Raw genomic sequence first — 16,746 nt, 5'->3', positions numbered from 1 at the left:
CCTTGAGGAAATTGTCCGTCAGGTGTTCTCATTGAAGCGCTGCGAACATTTCGGTAGATTTGAAGCGATTGTCAATAGGTACTGAGTCAATACATGGGGGCAAGAGGTATATTCGCAGATCTCACGAGGCCACAGCCACTACCATATTAGGCACTTGCGCACCGTGACACAATCTATGAGTCATGCTGTACTACTCAGTTATCAGTTTGAAGTCTAACATTCGGTGATGCTCTTCAGGGTGATGCTCTGAAGAGCGACTCGACGCGTGCTGCCTAGAGACTTGTACAACTATGTAGAATATCATAGTAATTCATTTATCTATATAGGAGCCTCGAGCTTAATCGGTGATACAAGCATCTTCGGTCTGATACTGTCTGATACTTCAACTCTAGTGGCGGGTCGAAGACATCATGAACGATGCATTGCAATGTCCACTGGGCTCAGTTATGGTAACTAATGGTCCTGTGGCCCTCGGGAAAGCAAATCCAAGTGAGAACAGTTTGTCGCCTGCCTTCATGAGAAATGCCAAGAAACGTACACCTTTCTTCGACTTGCGCCAACTTTTACGAGGCGTACATGGCCACTGTTAGACCGCAAACCGCCCTCTATGAGGGCGAACTCTGATCAAATTTTTTTGATTATTAGAGGATTGAATGCTAAAGTCTTCGAAAACGTCTTCAGTGGTCTTGATGCCCGACTCTACCTTCCGAGCTCGACTCGAAGGTGTCGAGAGGCAGAATCACTGCCTTTTGGAGACGTCCTCCGAGCCAGACGAAGGGGCTCACATGTCGAAGGAGTCGGGGACTTGGACATGGGGATGACTGAACGTGAAGAAAAAAGCTCTATGCCCAAGACAATGAAAAAAACGACAATAAGTTACCACCAGCCTCAGTCACAAAGTATCCTAGGAATTCAACTATTAACTTTAGTGCTTCGCTTCCCGTGCACTCTGTTCAGTACTTTCTGATGTCTCCACCCCCGTTCCAGTGAGATCTAGACCCGCATTCACACCCTCCGGTGAACTTATGGAATCTATAGACGAAGATATAGATCCCAAAGAACCTTCACTGGCGGAAAGGTCCGATATCCAGCTTCCTGCTGTAGGAGTCAACTCGCCGTCCAATGATTCTTCTCCATCTCCTCTAACATCAACAGTAGGATGATTACGAGAAGGAGGTTCTGAAGAATTGGGAGCAGTGCCCCCAGTTTGAAATTCTCCAAAATCCCCGAAATCCCCAAAATTATCGTCGAATGCGCTATCATCGAGATTATCCATCCCTTCTAAGGCCATTTCATCGGTGAAGGAAGAGGAAAACGATGGAAAGGGATCGTCCGAGTTGGAGGGAATGGAAGAGCTGGATGCAGTTGGAGCAGTGAATGGGCCGAAATCATCCTGTGATGAGGAAAGAAAGCGAGCATTAGTGTATGTAATATATTCGAGATAGAAGGGTATTGTAAAATACATCAGCGAAAGGGTCTTTCAGCCCCTCTGTCGTAGTCTCCTTTCGAACTTGAGGATCAAACACGTCCTATTGATATACTGAGTATGGATGATCATTGCATAAACAATAAACTCACGTCGAACCCGTTCACACCCAAAGGTCTCCGTTCCGACATGGCTGAGAATGTACTAGACTGGGATAACCACCCCTCCTCATCATCTCCGTCATCATCTTCATCATTGTCGAATCTTTTCAGCTGAGGAGGTGAAATCAGTGGCAAGGTACCAAATCTGGAAAAAAATTCATACACTGTGTCCCGCGACAAAGTCATCATCATCATCATCGTCCATCGTCGTAGGAGCAACTCCGAAATCAGCACTTCCTTCTCGCCGTGGTTTAGACGATACCGAACGACGGAACTCGCCACGCATTTCGTTATTAATAGGCTTATTGTCTAACGTCGGGCTTGAAGCCGCACCCACAGTAGCCTGTATGCCTCCCATTTCCTCTTCATCTACCTTCCACTTCGTTGCCACATCTCCCATTCTTCCTCCTGAGTTGATCCCACTCAAGCCCACAGCAGGTTTACCCCCACCAAGCAATCGTGTATCCCGCACCTTCGTTTCGCGGTACCTTCCGGTCACGTATTCGTCCCAACTTCCTTTCCCGTGCTCTGTATCCAATCCTTTGGGAGCATACTGCATAATTTCGTCGCGTAAAGAAGCAGGATACCGGTCCAAAGCGGTGAGCACGTCCTCTGAAATGAGTGTTAAATGACCCATATATCCAAGGCGGGGGGTGCGGGGTTTTGCACTCTCTTCGTCGTTCCGTCTCTGCCCTTCAACAATCTTATGCATGAGTTGCGCGTCGCGGAATAGGGAGAGGATAAGTTCGCGGTTATAGCCTCTGCTGCCTTCAGAACGTCTTTCTGGATCGTGCTCGTCCGTTTGCGTTGATGGTTTCTCAATATCCTCACGGTAGTGGGAACTAGTATCCACCTGCCCGGTAAGAATCTGATGGAGGATATCGTATACCGCATTGTGTAAAAAGTTATTCCAGGGAAATTCGAAGAAAAGATCCTGAAATCCACATGTCAGTCATAATCATAAGGAAACACTGACATGGAGCCACTTACCAACAAAACACCCAGCACATTGAGTTCCAGGAATCGCTTTTTAAGTCTCTCGCCAACGACGAGGGGAGCTTCCGCGGATGGGGCAGAAGCGCTGGGCAGAGTCGATCGCCGTGAGTTTCTCCGCGTTGGTAAGCTCGACACAGATCCATGTCTCAGGGGGCCAATGTTTTCTGCGGATACAGAAGGAGGAACAGAATTTGATTCAGCGGCATGCATATCGACTTCAGGAGATAGCGGAGGAGGTTCTGCAGTCGACTGCATTTGAGGCTCGTCGTACATGGCTATCTCTTCCATGTCCATACTATCATCTTCTGAGCTTGTGGACATATCTTCATCCTCATCAGAGTCAAGTAGTGAAGATGCGTTAGAGGTTGATGATGCGCTAGATATGGGAAGTTCCAGAGCGGGCTCTATCTCTGTGTCCATGTCATCATTGCCATCAAATCGATGAACGTCCCCGTCTTCGTCCTCGTTCCCCAGTGAAATCACTCTTGCTAACTCTTCCAGCCCACCTAAGCCACCTTGAAGCCGACCTTCGGCATCATAAAGGTGCTGATATCTGTTCTTGTAAGGAAAGAAGAAGATATGCAAATGTCGAATCAGCACTCGTGTTGGTGATCCTGCTTAGCAACATGAAACCAGGATAACAAAGCGGACATACCGCAGCGGCCGGTTCAACAGTGCCATGTTCGAGCAATGCAGCAGTTCAGCTAGGAGTTCCGTGATGCGGAAACGCTCGAATGTGAGGGCGGGGGCGGGTATATTAGCAGGAACGACAATCTATTGAGCGTCAGACACATGCAATGTCGCGAGAATGTTTGCAAAGGACGCACACCACTTTCCGCGAGTAAAGACCGTGGTCTCCGCAAATAACTCACGAGCCGATCCAGTCTTCTATCGTCGCAGAGGATAGTTAGCACAAAGCCGAGATTAACAACCCCCATCCTGTCGACCATCTCCCGCATAGCACGTTCAAGAGTACCACGACCATCCGTTTCACCGTTGTGCCCTTCACTGAATCAGATGTTAAATATAACAGGAGCCTTTTTTCGAGAACGCAAGCTCACCCCTGCTGTATCATTGCTTGCTGAACTCCAATCAACCGATTTCTCAAGGTATGGAAGAGATATGGTTCAAAATAATCGGAATTGTTCTTCCGTATAAGTTCAGTCAGAACCCCCATTGCATGAATGGACGAGGAGGAGGCTGATTCGAAATGCGTTGCTCTGACAGAGTCTGGGGACAATGTAGATTCGGATTCGGATAAAGATGTAGAGAAATCTTGCAACATATACGCCACCAGCTTCGACACACTGTCCTCTCTCGCCAACTCTCGCGCAAATTGGTTTGATGAAACGCCTGAGCCCCCACCGTCAGACATTGCAGTATTTGATGCAGCGGGACCGTTGGTAGTAAGTCCAGCCCCAGGGGACGGTGTTGCCATCGAGATGATACCTTTTATCAAGTCAGACACCACTTGATGTATGTCGGGCGGATAGGCGGGGGAGAGCATATCTATGAGACGAGGAATAAGTCTTTCTGACGAAAGCCACTAAAGATGGAAATGAGTATGAGCTATGTTCATCAAATGGCATGGACGAACCTCAAGGACTCCAACAGCGCCGTCATACCCGTACGTATACTCATCCAACTGAATAATTCTCACTAGCAGATCGACGAAGGACGGATTTTCGATATGCCGTAGTATCCTTCCAAGAACACTGGGCTGGTGTTGTATGAATTTCAGCATTTCACCCGGCTTTTTACCAAGGAAGACCGCGTTGACTTTAGCAAAATGAGCTGCAGCATGCGTGTTGTTTTTCTCAGTGCTGAATCTCAAATCCTCGGGTAATTTGTCCAATACAGCATTCCAGAATGGTACCAGGAGTTTGTCTGGGTGAGTAGATACGCAGGTTTCAACGATGGACCAAATTTCGGAGCAGAGGACTTCGGTAGCAATGTAAGGATATCTCAAGTAGGAGGTCAGATAAGCAGAAGTTGAAGGGGCATCCTGACATACTTGAACCTATTTGTCTTATTCCCCATCTCGGATCCCCGTAGTAGTTGTTCTTCTTCGTCGTCAAACTTGGCTGCCCCGACTTCACCACTGACCCAGCCCAGCAGTCTTCCAAGAACATCTACGCGCTGAAAATAATCAACAAGTCTGGTGTTCTGTGATTTGCACTCTTGCAGTAGGTCGTCTTCATCTAATAGGCTATCAAGGGTGAGGAGAGATTGGTCATCCTTGTCAAGGAGAGTGTCGATGGAAGAGGCAGCGTGAAAGCCAAATCTGTTGATCCACTGTCAAGTTGCCGATGTATAAAAGATGAGGCAAACAGCACAGACCTCCAAAACATGAGGGTCCAAAAAGCTTGACCCGGGAGCTTGTGCGATAAGAAATTGCTACAGATCAATTCGCACGTGAGTGCAAATGACGCGCCATTCTGTTTTACTAGTATAGAACTCAGTATTCAGAAGGCTGGCCGTGTGTTTTATTTGCACTGCGTAAACGTTGCTTGAACGAGCTAAACACAGGCAATTGCATCGTATAGGCTAGTCTTCTTGCCCTTGAACAAGCTGGGGAGAACAATTAGTTCAAACCTTACACAAGGACCGAACACTCTCCTTCCCCCATAATAAAGGAGGTCAATCTCTCTGAGATTATACGGTTGTAGTACCTTCGATTGGTAGCATAGCTAGCCGCCTTGCGAGTCCTCATGTAAACCCAATAACGGACAGCGATAAATCATCTATGAATCAAGCCATGACTACCACTGATTCGGAAACCATTTCCAGTTTATAAAATTAGTCCTAGTCCCAGGAAGTTCCAAATCGAGACATACCTTCTTACTTGCACTACTATGGACAATCGAGGCAAGATCTTTACATGCATGAGAAATTGTCTGTATTATTTTTGTGTGTCATGGCGAACTAATCTGGACCGTCCCGGAGTACTTACCATCCATCATACAATAATCACGAAGCGATTTCGCAGGATCTCCTACTGTGATAAATATACAAGCGAAGGAGCAACAAGCATTTACGGTGGTCGAAAATAGATAATCACCCTCCCAGAGCCTACAGGTAGATTAGAAAATCTTTACATATCAAATCACGTCCATATAGCAAACACGACAATCCGCAAACGATTTCCATGCAATTCCCTGAGGACATAGGCGTCCGGCTCAGCTAGACTGTTAATCTTGCTTCCACTAATGATTGACCGCAAGAACGCCGAAGTATGAGCCGGGGACGAGGATTCGGGGGCTGAGAAAGCGGGCGACGATAAGGATACAAGCGCTGCTAATGACTGGAGGAATAGATGGGAACGAAAGAGCGTTGAGCCAGAAAGGAGAGTGATGTTTCAACCGATGAATGACAACATATTGGGCTGATATGCGAGAGAACAAATTCAAGCCCAGTCTAGCATGGATGTATCACCAATCAGCTGCACTCCCTTCATTGGTCCCAGAGCGTTTCCAGTCTGCCGCACTTCCTTCATTGGTTCCGGACCGCTTCCAGTCTGCCGCACTTCCCTCGCTGGTTCCAGAACGCTTCCAATCAGCAGCACTTCCTTCATTGGTTCCAGAGCGTTCAGAAATACGTTCAGAAAGCTGCAAGAACAGTGGCAGTAGTTAGATATGCAGTAGAATTATGGAGAATACCAAGGTCACCTCTATCGGGGCTGCTTGTAAATGTGAAACCAGCATGGAGAAAATAAACATAACACCAGCTAGGACAAAATTGGATCGCATGGCGAAGGGGGGAATGGTGAGCTTAGTTAACAGGGGGTGAAAACAACAATCTTTCATCGATCCATGCGATATTTATGTCCTGCCATGGTAATACAGACCTTGAAAAGGAACGGTCCCTGGGAATGTATACAATGCTTTCGCAGGGTAAGAGACTACCTAAAGCATTCAGGAAAGCAAACCATTCATATGACGGTGTTGCTGAAATATTCAAACCGAGCTCATGCTATCCGACCTATGCCGGACTTCAGTGCAGACTCAACAAGGAGAGAGGTTGAACTTGAAGGTAATAACTGAAACCGATGCACACGCTACTTATTATAAGCAGCGTCGGCTGATCTGCATGGGAATTACACGCATAGAAAGGGATACATAAAGCAGACGAGCGTGTAATCCTTGTCTTTCTAAAAGGCCCGGGTCCAAATTTGGACTGACCTTTTTTCTAAAAATTTCCTCGAAACAGACGCGGCTTCTCCGAACCAAGTTGCTGTTCCCTGGTGGAGCAGTGCAAATCAACCTCGATCCTCTGATCCGTTGCTCTCGACACCCGATATTTCCGAGTCGACGTCGGATCGGATAAACGATCGACGCAATACGCACATGGGAGAAAGAGTCAAAAAAGTAACACAAGGCACTGGTCCAAAAATACATTGGCCAACGTGGGGATCGAACCCAAGACCTTCGCGTAACATATATTAGCACGACGCTCTAACCAACTGAGCTAGCCGGCCATAACTTACTGTATGACATGAACTATATTATTTCTTATTCACAAGAGTTGTCTATCAATTTCACTATCGGTATCGTTTAATAGTCTTATTTGGAGATATCACTACCTGAAACTAGTCTCTATCTGGCATTCCTTTCGACAACTTATCGGACTCCTGCTTTGCTAACTCGTAGGTTTGAAAACCAAGAGATTCCTGAACAACGTCTTCGGGTGCATCAGGCTCCAGATGACCTTGCTGGTTTCTTCGGGCTCTATGATAGGAAAGAACGAGATGATCAGTCACAACACATCGTGACATGTCTTGGTAGTAGCATGGTTAAGCTGTAAATCGTTCACCTGAAAAATGTATAGCTTAACACGACATCTTCCACATTCCTACAACTGGGGTCATCTAGTACGTCCTTGTCGATAAAGAATAGAAGAGGCATATCAACAGTTTCCGAAGCGAGCAGTTTTTGTTCGTCGAAGCAGAAACATTCAATTTTGGAGAAGTAAGGAGCAATCTTAAGGAGGAATTGGGGTGTCAGCATTGGGATTAGGAGGAATTGGCGAGTTTCGGCGGGGAAGTCGTTTGTTCAACTTACACGATCCGGAGTTACGTTGTATGTGGCAATACCTATAATATCATCTTTGCTATTATTTTTTGCCGTGTAGAACGCAAGAGAGCTTTCGCCTGCCGGAAAAAATGGTAAACTTCCCTTCGAGACCTGTATACTACCTCGGAACGTACCGGGAAGAACATAGACATGATGCTGAGCGGCCCTGAATGTCCATGGAAGCGCTGTAGAAGTGCTAGATGTAAAGGTGACTTTGAACCTCCTTGACTTTGGGTCATCTGCAGGATCGACAGCAATCAACCTCGACGGAGCAAAACGATCTTGGGATGCAGTAGAGGGAGAGAGCAGAATTTTCAACCATTCCGGCATCCATTCGGGGTATTCCGGTCCAGGAGCAGCCTGGGTCCGTGTACTGGGCGTGCCAGCAAATCCAGTTGCGGAGCAGAAGAGACGGTAGAGGGGGACAGCAGCATAGGTTAGGCCTAAAAAACTTACGATCTACACGAGGGCAAGAAGAATAATATAAGACAAGAAGAGCCAAAAAAGAAAAATCCGCAGCAAGCATACCACGGCTCCAGTATACATCAGTAATGAGCGATTTTTTTTAGCGCGATCTGCGTACATTTCTTCCCTCGACCGATACCGCGGCGTAGGTCCTACCCTAATGGGTCTCCGAGAAGGAGAAAGAGATGGCGAAGGTTGATCGGAACCATGATTTGTCGCCAGTGGGCGTACCCATGGTTTCATGGACCTGGGGAGCAGCTGAACCAGATCATAAGAAATACACAAAGATAGAAGTTCATCTCAGAGTAACACATACAAATGTTTTCTTGCCTGTAAGTACAGTCGCATTAGAAGAGATGATAGAGTAAAATGTCTTCCTGCAGATAGTACTATGGAGAAGTGCTTGATGCGAGAATGTTAACCTTGTATGTCGAGATGAAAGCAAAGAGCGTATCAAGGTTGCATTCGAGCTCATGACCGTCCTTGTTGAGGGATCGGGCCGCATTGCCGCTTATAAGCTGGATGACTGTATTGGTGGACCTTCTGAATTGCTCGTACCTCATCGTGGCTACTCAATGTCAACATCAACGTCGTCGAATAATGCTGCTGCAGGCCCATCCTCGAAATCTTCAAAGGGGAAACGTTCACCATCACCGCCCACTATACTAGATGCAGAATTAGAGAAACTTCTGTCAAGAGAGGCATCGGCTTTCCAGAGGGAAGTCGAAGTAGAGAGGATATTAAAGGCTTTCAAGTTGAAGTGGGTCAGATATGTCCAAGGCACGGCTTCAATACCTAACGAATCATCTCGCAGCCCGTATGACATTCTAGATTTGGATGAAACCGCAACTCAAGACGATATCAAGAAAAAGTACAGACAACTATCACTGTGTTAGTCTCAATCAAACTGCCTTCTCATCGAGCTTACTTCCTAATTACTCTTTTAAAAAGTCATACACCCGGATAAGACTCCTCATCCTCGCGCGCCTGATGCTTTCGATATCCTGAAGAAAGCGGAATCAGAGCTTTCTGAGAAGGCAAAGCGAGACGAGCTGGATGCACTATTATCTCAGGCCCGGACACTATTGGTGCGCGAGATGGGTTGGTCAAGCATGAACAGCAAGGCTATCAAAGAGATTGAAGCAAGTGAAGAGGTAACAGCGCTTGGTGGAGTCAAAGTTTGGAGGGAAAGGGTTAGAGCAAAGACAAAGGAACTTTTAATCGACGAGGAGCTGCGGCGGCGGAAGTGAGTACTGCAGAACGACTTCAAGCAGTACTTGGAGCGGTCATATTCATTATCTATTTTCCAGAGCTCTTCAGCTTGCACTCGCCAATGAAGGACTTGAAGCCCGGAAGAAGGACGAAGAGGTCGCTACCAGGAAGAGGAAAGCTGACGATGAAAAAGCTTGGGAAGGTATTCTCTTTCCAACGGTTGTTTTTTTTGTCAATATCATGACTCCCTTCCCCTGCAGCAAATCGAGAACAGCGTGTCGACTCCTGGCGTTCCTTCGCGAACACCAGTAAGAAGAAGAAGAAGGGTAAATCGGCTACGCTCCTTGGATAATAGGCTGTAATAGGACTCCGGAAGGAACTCAATGCATTTTGCTGGTACTAATTTGAAAAATCATCACTACTGGAACGATTGCGAAGTCATTAGCTCCACCTGAACTATTTATTCCACCCTGTAAGATCATCGTATGAAAATCTGAATTTCTAAGTCTCGACCTATGTACTACTTGGAAGGTGATAATGAATCCTGACATCAGAATACATACATATTCCCGCTACCTCTTTAAAGGTTGAAGCTTAAGAACCTGTCCTGCAACTACGATCATGTGTACGAGTTAACTAAAGAAAATAGTAAGTAATGTTAGAAGAAGAAGGAAGAATATATATATAACGAACTCAGCCTCAGGAAAGGAAAGGAAAACCGACATGGTTTCATTGAGGGACAGCCGCGTATCGTAGAAAGCTGAGGGCGGGGGCTTTTGAACCTACTGTATTTAAATAAACATGTCTGCCATATTCATTGAACATAAAACGACGGACGGGAAGAGAAAAGACTATACACAAGATAAGAGTTTGAAACACACTGAAATACTTCTTTACGAAGTGTACCTGACCGAACTCGTATCGCCAGCTTTGGCCTTATGTCTATATTCGTTCAACACGTTTGATTATTCATTACAAAGAGCTTTCTACGATACGCTGAGGTTAAGTTGGTGCATAGTACATAGCAGTAACCTTGAGCTTCAGGTTCTTTTTCTTTGTAGACTTGTGGCCATTAGGATCTTTCAACGCTATTTCGGCCTCAGCACCCTTCTGCTTCGCGTCCGGAGTGAATGTGGGGGTCGTGGAGCCAATATCAGATTTAAGGGCATCGGTGATCCACTCTTGAGGAAGAGCGGAATTGTATTTGATCGTCACTGATACGACTGTGAGTGGTGGCGGCACTGGCTTGTTCATGCGAGGAGAGTGAACTTGCACGGTGGTGGAAGAGACCTGACAAAAAGAATATTCGTCGGTTATTCCCTCAGTTCGGAATACTATAATCTAACCGGATGAGCTAAAGGTAGTCCGAATACCAAGGACACAAGCCCGATGATAAAGAAAGCAAGATTGAAATGCATGAAGGTCTGTGAAATTAAACAAGACGACTCGGAGAGGTGAACATGAGATTAAAATGAACACGGACTTGAACTCACAGATGAACGGGGCTCAATGAAACACGGGAAATTGAACGTTCAAAAGAGAAGAACAACGTTGAAATCGACCTGGATAATAGATTGTAGGCTGAATGAGATAGTTCATAGGAGATTGCGTGTACTCACCAAGTTTCTGTCTTTGACCAGCAAAGAAGGGCAGGAGGTAGATTGAACAGTTACTAGCGTTGGTATTTAACCGCTTCCCTCCGATTCAATAAAATCGAAAAACTGGTTTTCTGATTCAGATAAGGCCACCATTCTCCACCATTCCTTTTTTGGTTTAGCCGATCGCGGCCGACCTTAGCGAGAACAGGCGGTCCACTTTTGATGGATTTGCTTAGCCTCGCGTATTGCTGCCATTTGAGTCCCATTTCTCAATCCAGTTCTGAAAGAAGGGAACCCCTTCGTCAGGTACAGCCAGTGGCAGTAGTGGCAGCCACTGACATTATCATCCAAATAGGCTGTAAGGGCTGCTTGATTCTATAGCAGTCGTAGGGCTCCGTAGGCCCAGACTGTTGCACCTTTCATTTCTCGGTTCAATCAGGTTCAGATCTCCTAAAAAATGCGACGGAAGACGATTGAACTTATGGCCAGTGGTGGTCACAGACTGTTCAATCAGGTTCAATCTCCTGCAAGATACGCTAAGATACGACGGAAGACGATTGAACTTACGGCCAGTGGCGGTCACAGACGGTTGCACCTTTCCTGTCTCGGTTCAATCAGGTTCAATCTCCTAAAAAATGCGACGGTTGAACTAGTAAGAGCCAGGGGCAGTATAGGGCAGCCACTGACATTATCATCCGAATAGGCTCTGAGGGCTTCCGATTCTATAGCAGTCATAGGGCTCCGTAGGCCCAGACTGTTGCACCTTTCCTTTCTTGGTTCAATCAGGTTCAATCTCCTGCAAAATGCGACGGAAAACGCATCGTCGCGATGGCCTAGGATGAACCTTTTTGAAGTACCCGACGCCCTAAATATGATAGATAGATTGCCAGCGATAGACGCTGATAGACGGTTCCGTGTCACATAAATACTGACAATTCTGGGCAGATTGAAGATCATTCTTTCCTTGCTGGTCACCGTGTTCTTTTTTCTTCAAATCCCTCTCTTGCTGGTCCAAGAAAGAGATTTAACACAGGTACATCACCTTTTCACGGCCCTTTGCTGTTTTGTGAATTTTAATTGTTGTACCTTTGCAGTCTTCGCTGGTCTTCCTACAAGAATGTGACTCTTTTTGTGGGTTGCTGCTGCCAAACTGTCTGACCTAGCTTACAGCTCAGTCAACGATCTTGCTCATCAACGATCTTCTCCATCGCCCTCTAATGAGTGATTCGTCCCTTGTGCTTCTCGTAATTCGCTCTAACTAGCTTTAACTTGAACCATCAACAGCACGGATCATGAATTTGAGTTCGGTTTATCTCGTTCTTTGCCTCTTGTCCTCTGCATATTCCGCTGCAATATATCCCCGTCAGGTGAGTACCGATGTTGCAGATGGATTCAATATATGACTTACCGCCATCTTTGACTTGTAAAGACACCATTTAGGGGCCTACGCGTAAAGGTGATCAGTGTCGAGGTCACTTATACGGAACAGTGGGCTGGAATTGGCAACATTTTACACAAGGCCATTATAGACGGTATCAATGCTCAATGTGAAGAAGTGGAAGGCATCAAATTCAGCGAAGTTAAAGATAGCATGGTTAAATGGGTCACAGGTACAGAGAACAAATTTAAGGTGGTGACGGGGGGTACTGAGTATAATGGCAAACTGGATGCGCATATGGCAAAATAGTCTCGGTACGGAGTTGCATGTTCTTCTTGCATCCTTCAAGGTAGCGGGGGCCCTACTAGGCCTTGCCACTTGTCGGCGCTGTTTGGATATATTCGTAGTACGTAGTCTTACTTGCTGTCGATTCGGGGACCGTGTTTACACGCACTATGATAGTATTTTACCTGGTGACGCGAAGTTGAAGATGATAACTTTTAGACCACATTTACGGAGTAAATTGATATTCATCTCAACCTGTGAAATACAAAAAGATCAAGAGCGGAATGCGAGTACACAAGAGTAAGAAGTGGAGATATTTAGTAGCAGCAATGAGAATAAACGACCGGTCGAAGTCTCTATACACAAGAAGTAAGTGATCAAATGAGGATGTGTAGATGAATTGGGATATACAGAGAGAAAAAGGAGGCAAGGGCGACATAAAGATATGCACAATACGTCCAAAAAGAATTTGAAAGGATCGGTTAATTTGACGGCCAAGGACTAACTACCTCGGAAGAAAGCAGAGAGTACAGTATGATAATGGTAGATAGTGTCGATAGTGTCTCGGAACGAAGCGCGCGACGACTAGAATGAATTGCGGTGGCTGATAGTAGGATGTAACACAATCGAGAATGGCATGAGGTGGGAAGGATATAACGAATATGACGGTACACTCTCCCGGTAAAAATTGCTGGGTCCAGAAGGATTATGAGCAGGGAATGAATGAACAATGCCCTCAGCATCAATGAAGGGAATAGACGACAAAAAGGAAGGAATGTGAATAATGCACATCTTGCAACAAGCAAATGATAGATGTGAATGTGGATAAGGCAGAGCGGCAAGAAAAGATTTAAGGAAAGTCGAAGGATTTGTTTCAAGAACAAAAGTGCAACGGAAACACAAGTGAATGTCGATACGAGTACGTATATACAAATAGGGATAGCAGGAAGGAAAGAAGGGCAATCAATAGATGATGGGATACGCAAAGAAGCAAAACTAATGGTACAATATCAGTGATGCAAGGGAGATGGGTTACTATATCGGGAGGGGAAAGTGATTTGAGAGACAACGAATGGCACAGAGATGAGTAAATATGAACACCGGAGTTAGATAAAAATGATGGTGATGCAGCAAAGAATATACTTAATGCTGAGGGTGGTGGCACAATATTCCGACAACAAAGATAATAAAACATTGGGAAGGAATGAATGGAAACCTGGGGGTAAAGCGCAAGGGCACGCAAGATTTGGCAAAAGTTAGACCAACCTGACGAGGACTAGGGCCAGATAAAGGCGACGATGTGAACCACCGGAAGGCAGGCAAATAGGGAAGTTTTTTTTTGAGATAGTACAGACCGAGGATGCGAGGATTCGCCAACTTGGTCATGGTTAAATTAGGACAATTGGAAAGCACTCCCTAATTTGGGATGTTGTCCTCCTTTGTCGTCTTCTTCGACGTCAGTATCATTGCCATTAGGGGCGACTAGACTCCCAAAAGAGATTTTTCTAGAGGGAGCCAAACGCTTGACACGTCGAAGAGTTTTTCGAGGAGGCCCTGCAGGCTGACTTGCAGGCTGACTGGGGGTGGCAGTATGACGTGGATTACACGACGATGAAGAGGCAGAAGGGATAGGACGACTAGCTGGAATATGTAGATGAGGCAATTCTTCCCCAAATATACTTGAATGTTGTAGATTCATCTGTGGACCTGGACGACCCAAGGGCTGAGTAGGGACCACTGCAGAAATAGACGCAGGAGGAGGAGATTTAAGACGAGATGATGTAGCCTTACTTTCCGAGAAAACCGCGTCTTTCGCTTTAGTACGCTTCTTTGCTTTCCCTTGGTCCGAACTGGGAGAATCGGGTGGGAGTGAGGCAGCAGGACTTCTGCTGGCTTTTCCTCCAGGCCCTTTCACCTTTTTCGCCTGATTATTACGTAGTTTCTCTTCCTCGTCACTAGAGGGGCATGGACTGACATTCATCTCCTCCCTACTCTTCGACCCGTATATGTGCGGGACGGCACCATTTGAACGCTTTTCTTTCTCCCTTTCTCTGGCTTCCTGGACAAGCGCACCATAAGACGGAGCACGCTTGAAGGCCTGGCGGGTAGACGGAGGGGTTCTTGCAGAGGCTACGAAAGGATGATTATCATTCGATGCACTATACGGCGGATTATAAAATGATTCAGATCTTCGCACACGTTGAACTCGAGCGTCGATGGGATTGGGTAGAACGGATGGCAAGAGATGTGCCTTAACCTCACTGTCAGCTAGGCTACTTCGATTTCCGCTGATCATTGAGCTGTCCGAGCTGCTAAATGTCGAAGCTGAACGACGAATGACGTGGGGACGAGCAGCGGAGGTTGAGAGAGACGAGAATGAATTGAGGGTGGAGGAACTGGGTGTAGAGGGGCTAATGAGAGAAGGAACGTGCGCGGGCCGAGGAGGCGACGAGGATCGACGATTCATCTGATCGATACGAGCTTGAGTTTGCGACTGAGTTTGAGCACGAGCACGAGATCTTGTGTAAGGATGATAAGTCGGGTTTGGGACAAGACTATCTGTGCGCTGCAAGCGAGTGGATAAACTATATAGTGAGAAGAAAGAGCGTAAGCGAAAACAAAGAGATTACCAGAAAGGTAAAATGGTGGACAAACCGAGTTATATTATCCCCATTCTTACGGTCGCCAGGATTTACAAAGTCCATACTAGATTGACGATAGAGCGGACGTCGGGATATGACTCGCGATCGTTTTCTATTATTCATGTCACTGTCTGTAGAATAACAGGAAATGTCATCGTTTTCGTCCGTCACCACGTATTTAGGTCCCCGTGGAGGGTCCTCTTTAGCACGTTGCCGGGCAATCTCAATGAGTTTGACACGGGTCGCACGCAGGGAGTGGGGCCACTCGGCAGGACCTTTTGCATTAGCGACTCCACGAGCAATTTTGTCAAGGAGATTTGAAGGGGGGATAGGACCATTGAAGGGAGTGACGAGATGTGAAGGGAGAGCGTCCAAAGTCTAAGGAATGGGATTTTTTGAGTCGTCAAAACCACGATAGACTTTTTCAAACTGATTGTACTAAAACACATACCCTTGATAATAGCAAAATCTGGTCTGCCTTCCACTCTGATTCACAATCCTCTCCTACATCCTGATTTGAGCTATTCCAGCTATCTGTACTCTTCCTATTGTTATTGTTTGCAAACAGCCATGACTGACAGGTAGGCGAAGCACAATTGGAGGTTCTTGGTGTATGTGGGGAATTAATAGAGCCTTGAGAGAGCAACGAAGAGCGGCGCCGGAGTAAAGGAGGATGTGGGAGTACTATTGCAAGCGTAGAGACGCGATTCTGGCGCCTCAAGCTCATCGTAGTGGTGGTATGGGGTGATGAAAGACGGAAAAGAAACGTGTTTGGTGGGAATCTGTCAAAGCGAAATTTCTCAAAATGAAGTTTATGTCACAAATTTGATTGATTGAGCCGGATTTTTCCTCGTTTGACCAAGTCTATGTACGAAATAATGATTAACAACGAACACGTTCCATTCTAGTGCCAATCATTTCAATCATAGGATTCGAGGATTCGAAGCTTCTCATCAGGTCCGATTCCATTAATTCCGACGATGTGGGACAACCAAGCGAGCGTTGTTATTAATGCGATTTTGGTCGCAAATTTGGGCTTGCCAGTATAGCGTCGCTAAACATTCGAAAAGAGAGTACATACATGCCGGAATAGCTCCAGTACCAGATTCGGATAGTACCGGAACTCGAGAGCTCAAGGAAGAAGAATGTCAACCTCTCACCTCGCCTTCCATAATGAGTGCTCTGATTCCCGAAAAACCAAGAAAGCCTCGTTATGGCAGGCGTCGGCAAATTGCAGTGCTTTGACTGTTGACTTGACATGCAGGAAAGCGAACCGCCGTCCCTTGTCGGGTCCAACGCGGTGAGTAAGTAGTCGGTCGAATCAGATCGATTGGAGTTCAGGAATAGACGGCGTTTGTATACATGACATTTGGACCTTGCTCTGAAGATGCAATCTACATTGGGTGCTGATATTCAATTCACCATGAACGATTGAGTGTGACACGCTTCAACAAGGCGACTGCACGGACAGAATTTACAGCGAGTGATACGTTGACATTTGAAAGAAATCC

General features: G+C 46.2%; 7 protein-coding genes and 1 non-coding gene across 8 annotated transcripts; 2 read left to right on the top strand and 6 right to left on the bottom strand.

Moving 5' to 3' along the window:
• Positions 1 to 537: 537 nt before the first annotated feature.
• Positions 538 to 4,946, bottom strand: C8R40DRAFT_1095473 (SIT4 phosphatase-associated protein-domain-containing protein). Its single transcript, XM_046227704.1, has 10 exons — positions 4,598 to 4,946; positions 4,181 to 4,547; positions 3,645 to 4,129; positions 3,411 to 3,591; positions 3,239 to 3,357; positions 2,578 to 3,136; positions 1,751 to 2,521; positions 1,579 to 1,698; positions 1,464 to 1,529; positions 538 to 1,393 (listed from the first exon to the last, which is right to left on the bottom strand). Exons 1-10 carry the CDS (start codon positions 4,621 to 4,623, stop codon positions 926 to 928), a joined length of 3,162 nt encoding a protein of 1,053 aa, XP_046088340.1. The 5' UTR covers positions 4,624 to 4,946; the 3' UTR covers positions 538 to 925.
• Positions 4,947 to 6,014: 1,068 nt separating this feature from the next.
• Positions 6,015 to 6,332, bottom strand: C8R40DRAFT_1168573 (uncharacterized protein; the record flags this gene model as incomplete). Its single annotated transcript, XM_046231207.1, has 2 exons — positions 6,015 to 6,191; positions 6,252 to 6,332. 2 exons carry the CDS (start codon positions 6,330 to 6,332, stop codon positions 6,015 to 6,017), a joined length of 258 nt encoding a protein of 85 aa, XP_046088339.1.
• A 648-nt stretch (positions 6,333 to 6,980) lies between these two features.
• On the bottom strand, positions 6,981 to 7,060 carry C8R40DRAFT_t87. The gene has a single exon. It is a non-coding gene; the product is annotated as a tRNA-Ile (tRNA).
• Positions 7,061 to 7,112: 52 nt separating this feature from the next.
• C8R40DRAFT_1095443 (cytochrome c oxidase assembly protein CtaG/Cox11-domain-containing protein) lies at positions 7,113 to 8,459 on the bottom strand. Its single transcript, XM_046227703.1, has 5 exons — positions 8,184 to 8,459; positions 7,790 to 8,114; positions 7,644 to 7,732; positions 7,396 to 7,562; positions 7,113 to 7,310 (listed from the first exon to the last, which is right to left on the bottom strand). The coding sequence occupies exons 1-5, from the start codon at positions 8,361 to 8,363 to the stop codon at positions 7,172 to 7,174; spliced, it is 900 nt and encodes a 299-aa protein (XP_046088338.1). The 5' UTR covers positions 8,364 to 8,459; the 3' UTR covers positions 7,113 to 7,171.
• Positions 8,460 to 8,618: 159 nt separating this feature from the next.
• On the top strand, positions 8,619 to 10,114 carry C8R40DRAFT_1095438 (DnaJ-domain-containing protein). Its single transcript, XM_046227702.1, has 6 exons — positions 8,619 to 8,880; positions 8,935 to 9,011; positions 9,072 to 9,366; positions 9,431 to 9,534; positions 9,593 to 9,968; positions 10,026 to 10,114. The coding sequence occupies exons 1-5, from the start codon at positions 8,696 to 8,698 to the stop codon at positions 9,682 to 9,684; spliced, it is 753 nt and encodes a 250-aa protein (XP_046088337.1). The 5' UTR covers positions 8,619 to 8,695; the 3' UTR covers positions 9,685 to 9,968; positions 10,026 to 10,114.
• Positions 10,115 to 10,334: 220 nt separating this feature from the next.
• C8R40DRAFT_1168570 (uncharacterized protein) lies at positions 10,335 to 10,750 on the bottom strand (the record flags this gene model as incomplete). The annotated part of the gene is made up of 2 exons (XM_046231206.1): positions 10,335 to 10,622; positions 10,679 to 10,750. The coding sequence occupies 2 exons, from the start codon at positions 10,748 to 10,750 to the stop codon at positions 10,335 to 10,337; spliced, it is 360 nt and encodes a 119-aa protein (XP_046088336.1).
• A 1,472-nt stretch (positions 10,751 to 12,222) lies between these two features.
• Positions 12,223 to 12,617, top strand: C8R40DRAFT_1067973 (uncharacterized protein; the record flags this gene model as incomplete). The annotated part of the gene is made up of 2 exons (XM_046225959.1): positions 12,223 to 12,297; positions 12,360 to 12,617. 2 exons carry the CDS (start codon positions 12,223 to 12,225, stop codon positions 12,615 to 12,617), a joined length of 333 nt encoding a protein of 110 aa, XP_046088335.1.
• A 1,270-nt stretch (positions 12,618 to 13,887) lies between these two features.
• Positions 13,888 to 16,008, bottom strand: C8R40DRAFT_66217 (uncharacterized protein). The gene is made up of 3 exons (XM_046235810.1): positions 15,687 to 16,008; positions 15,249 to 15,613; positions 13,888 to 15,178 (listed from the first exon to the last, which is right to left on the bottom strand). Exons 1-3 carry the CDS (start codon positions 15,960 to 15,962, stop codon positions 13,987 to 13,989), a joined length of 1,833 nt encoding a protein of 610 aa, XP_046088334.1. The 5' UTR covers positions 15,963 to 16,008; the 3' UTR covers positions 13,888 to 13,986.
• Positions 16,009 to 16,746: the final 738 nt, after the last annotated feature.

The sequence above is a fragment of the Lentinula edodes genome (genome assembly GCF_021015755.1).
Source record: "Lentinula edodes strain Le(Bin) 0899 ss11 chromosome Unknown C8R40scaffold_10, whole genome shotgun sequence".
In the NCBI taxonomy this organism is placed as follows: Eukaryota; Fungi; Basidiomycota; class Agaricomycetes; order Agaricales; family Omphalotaceae; genus Lentinula; species Lentinula edodes.
This window is presented reverse-complemented; position numbering and strand designations above follow the sequence as displayed.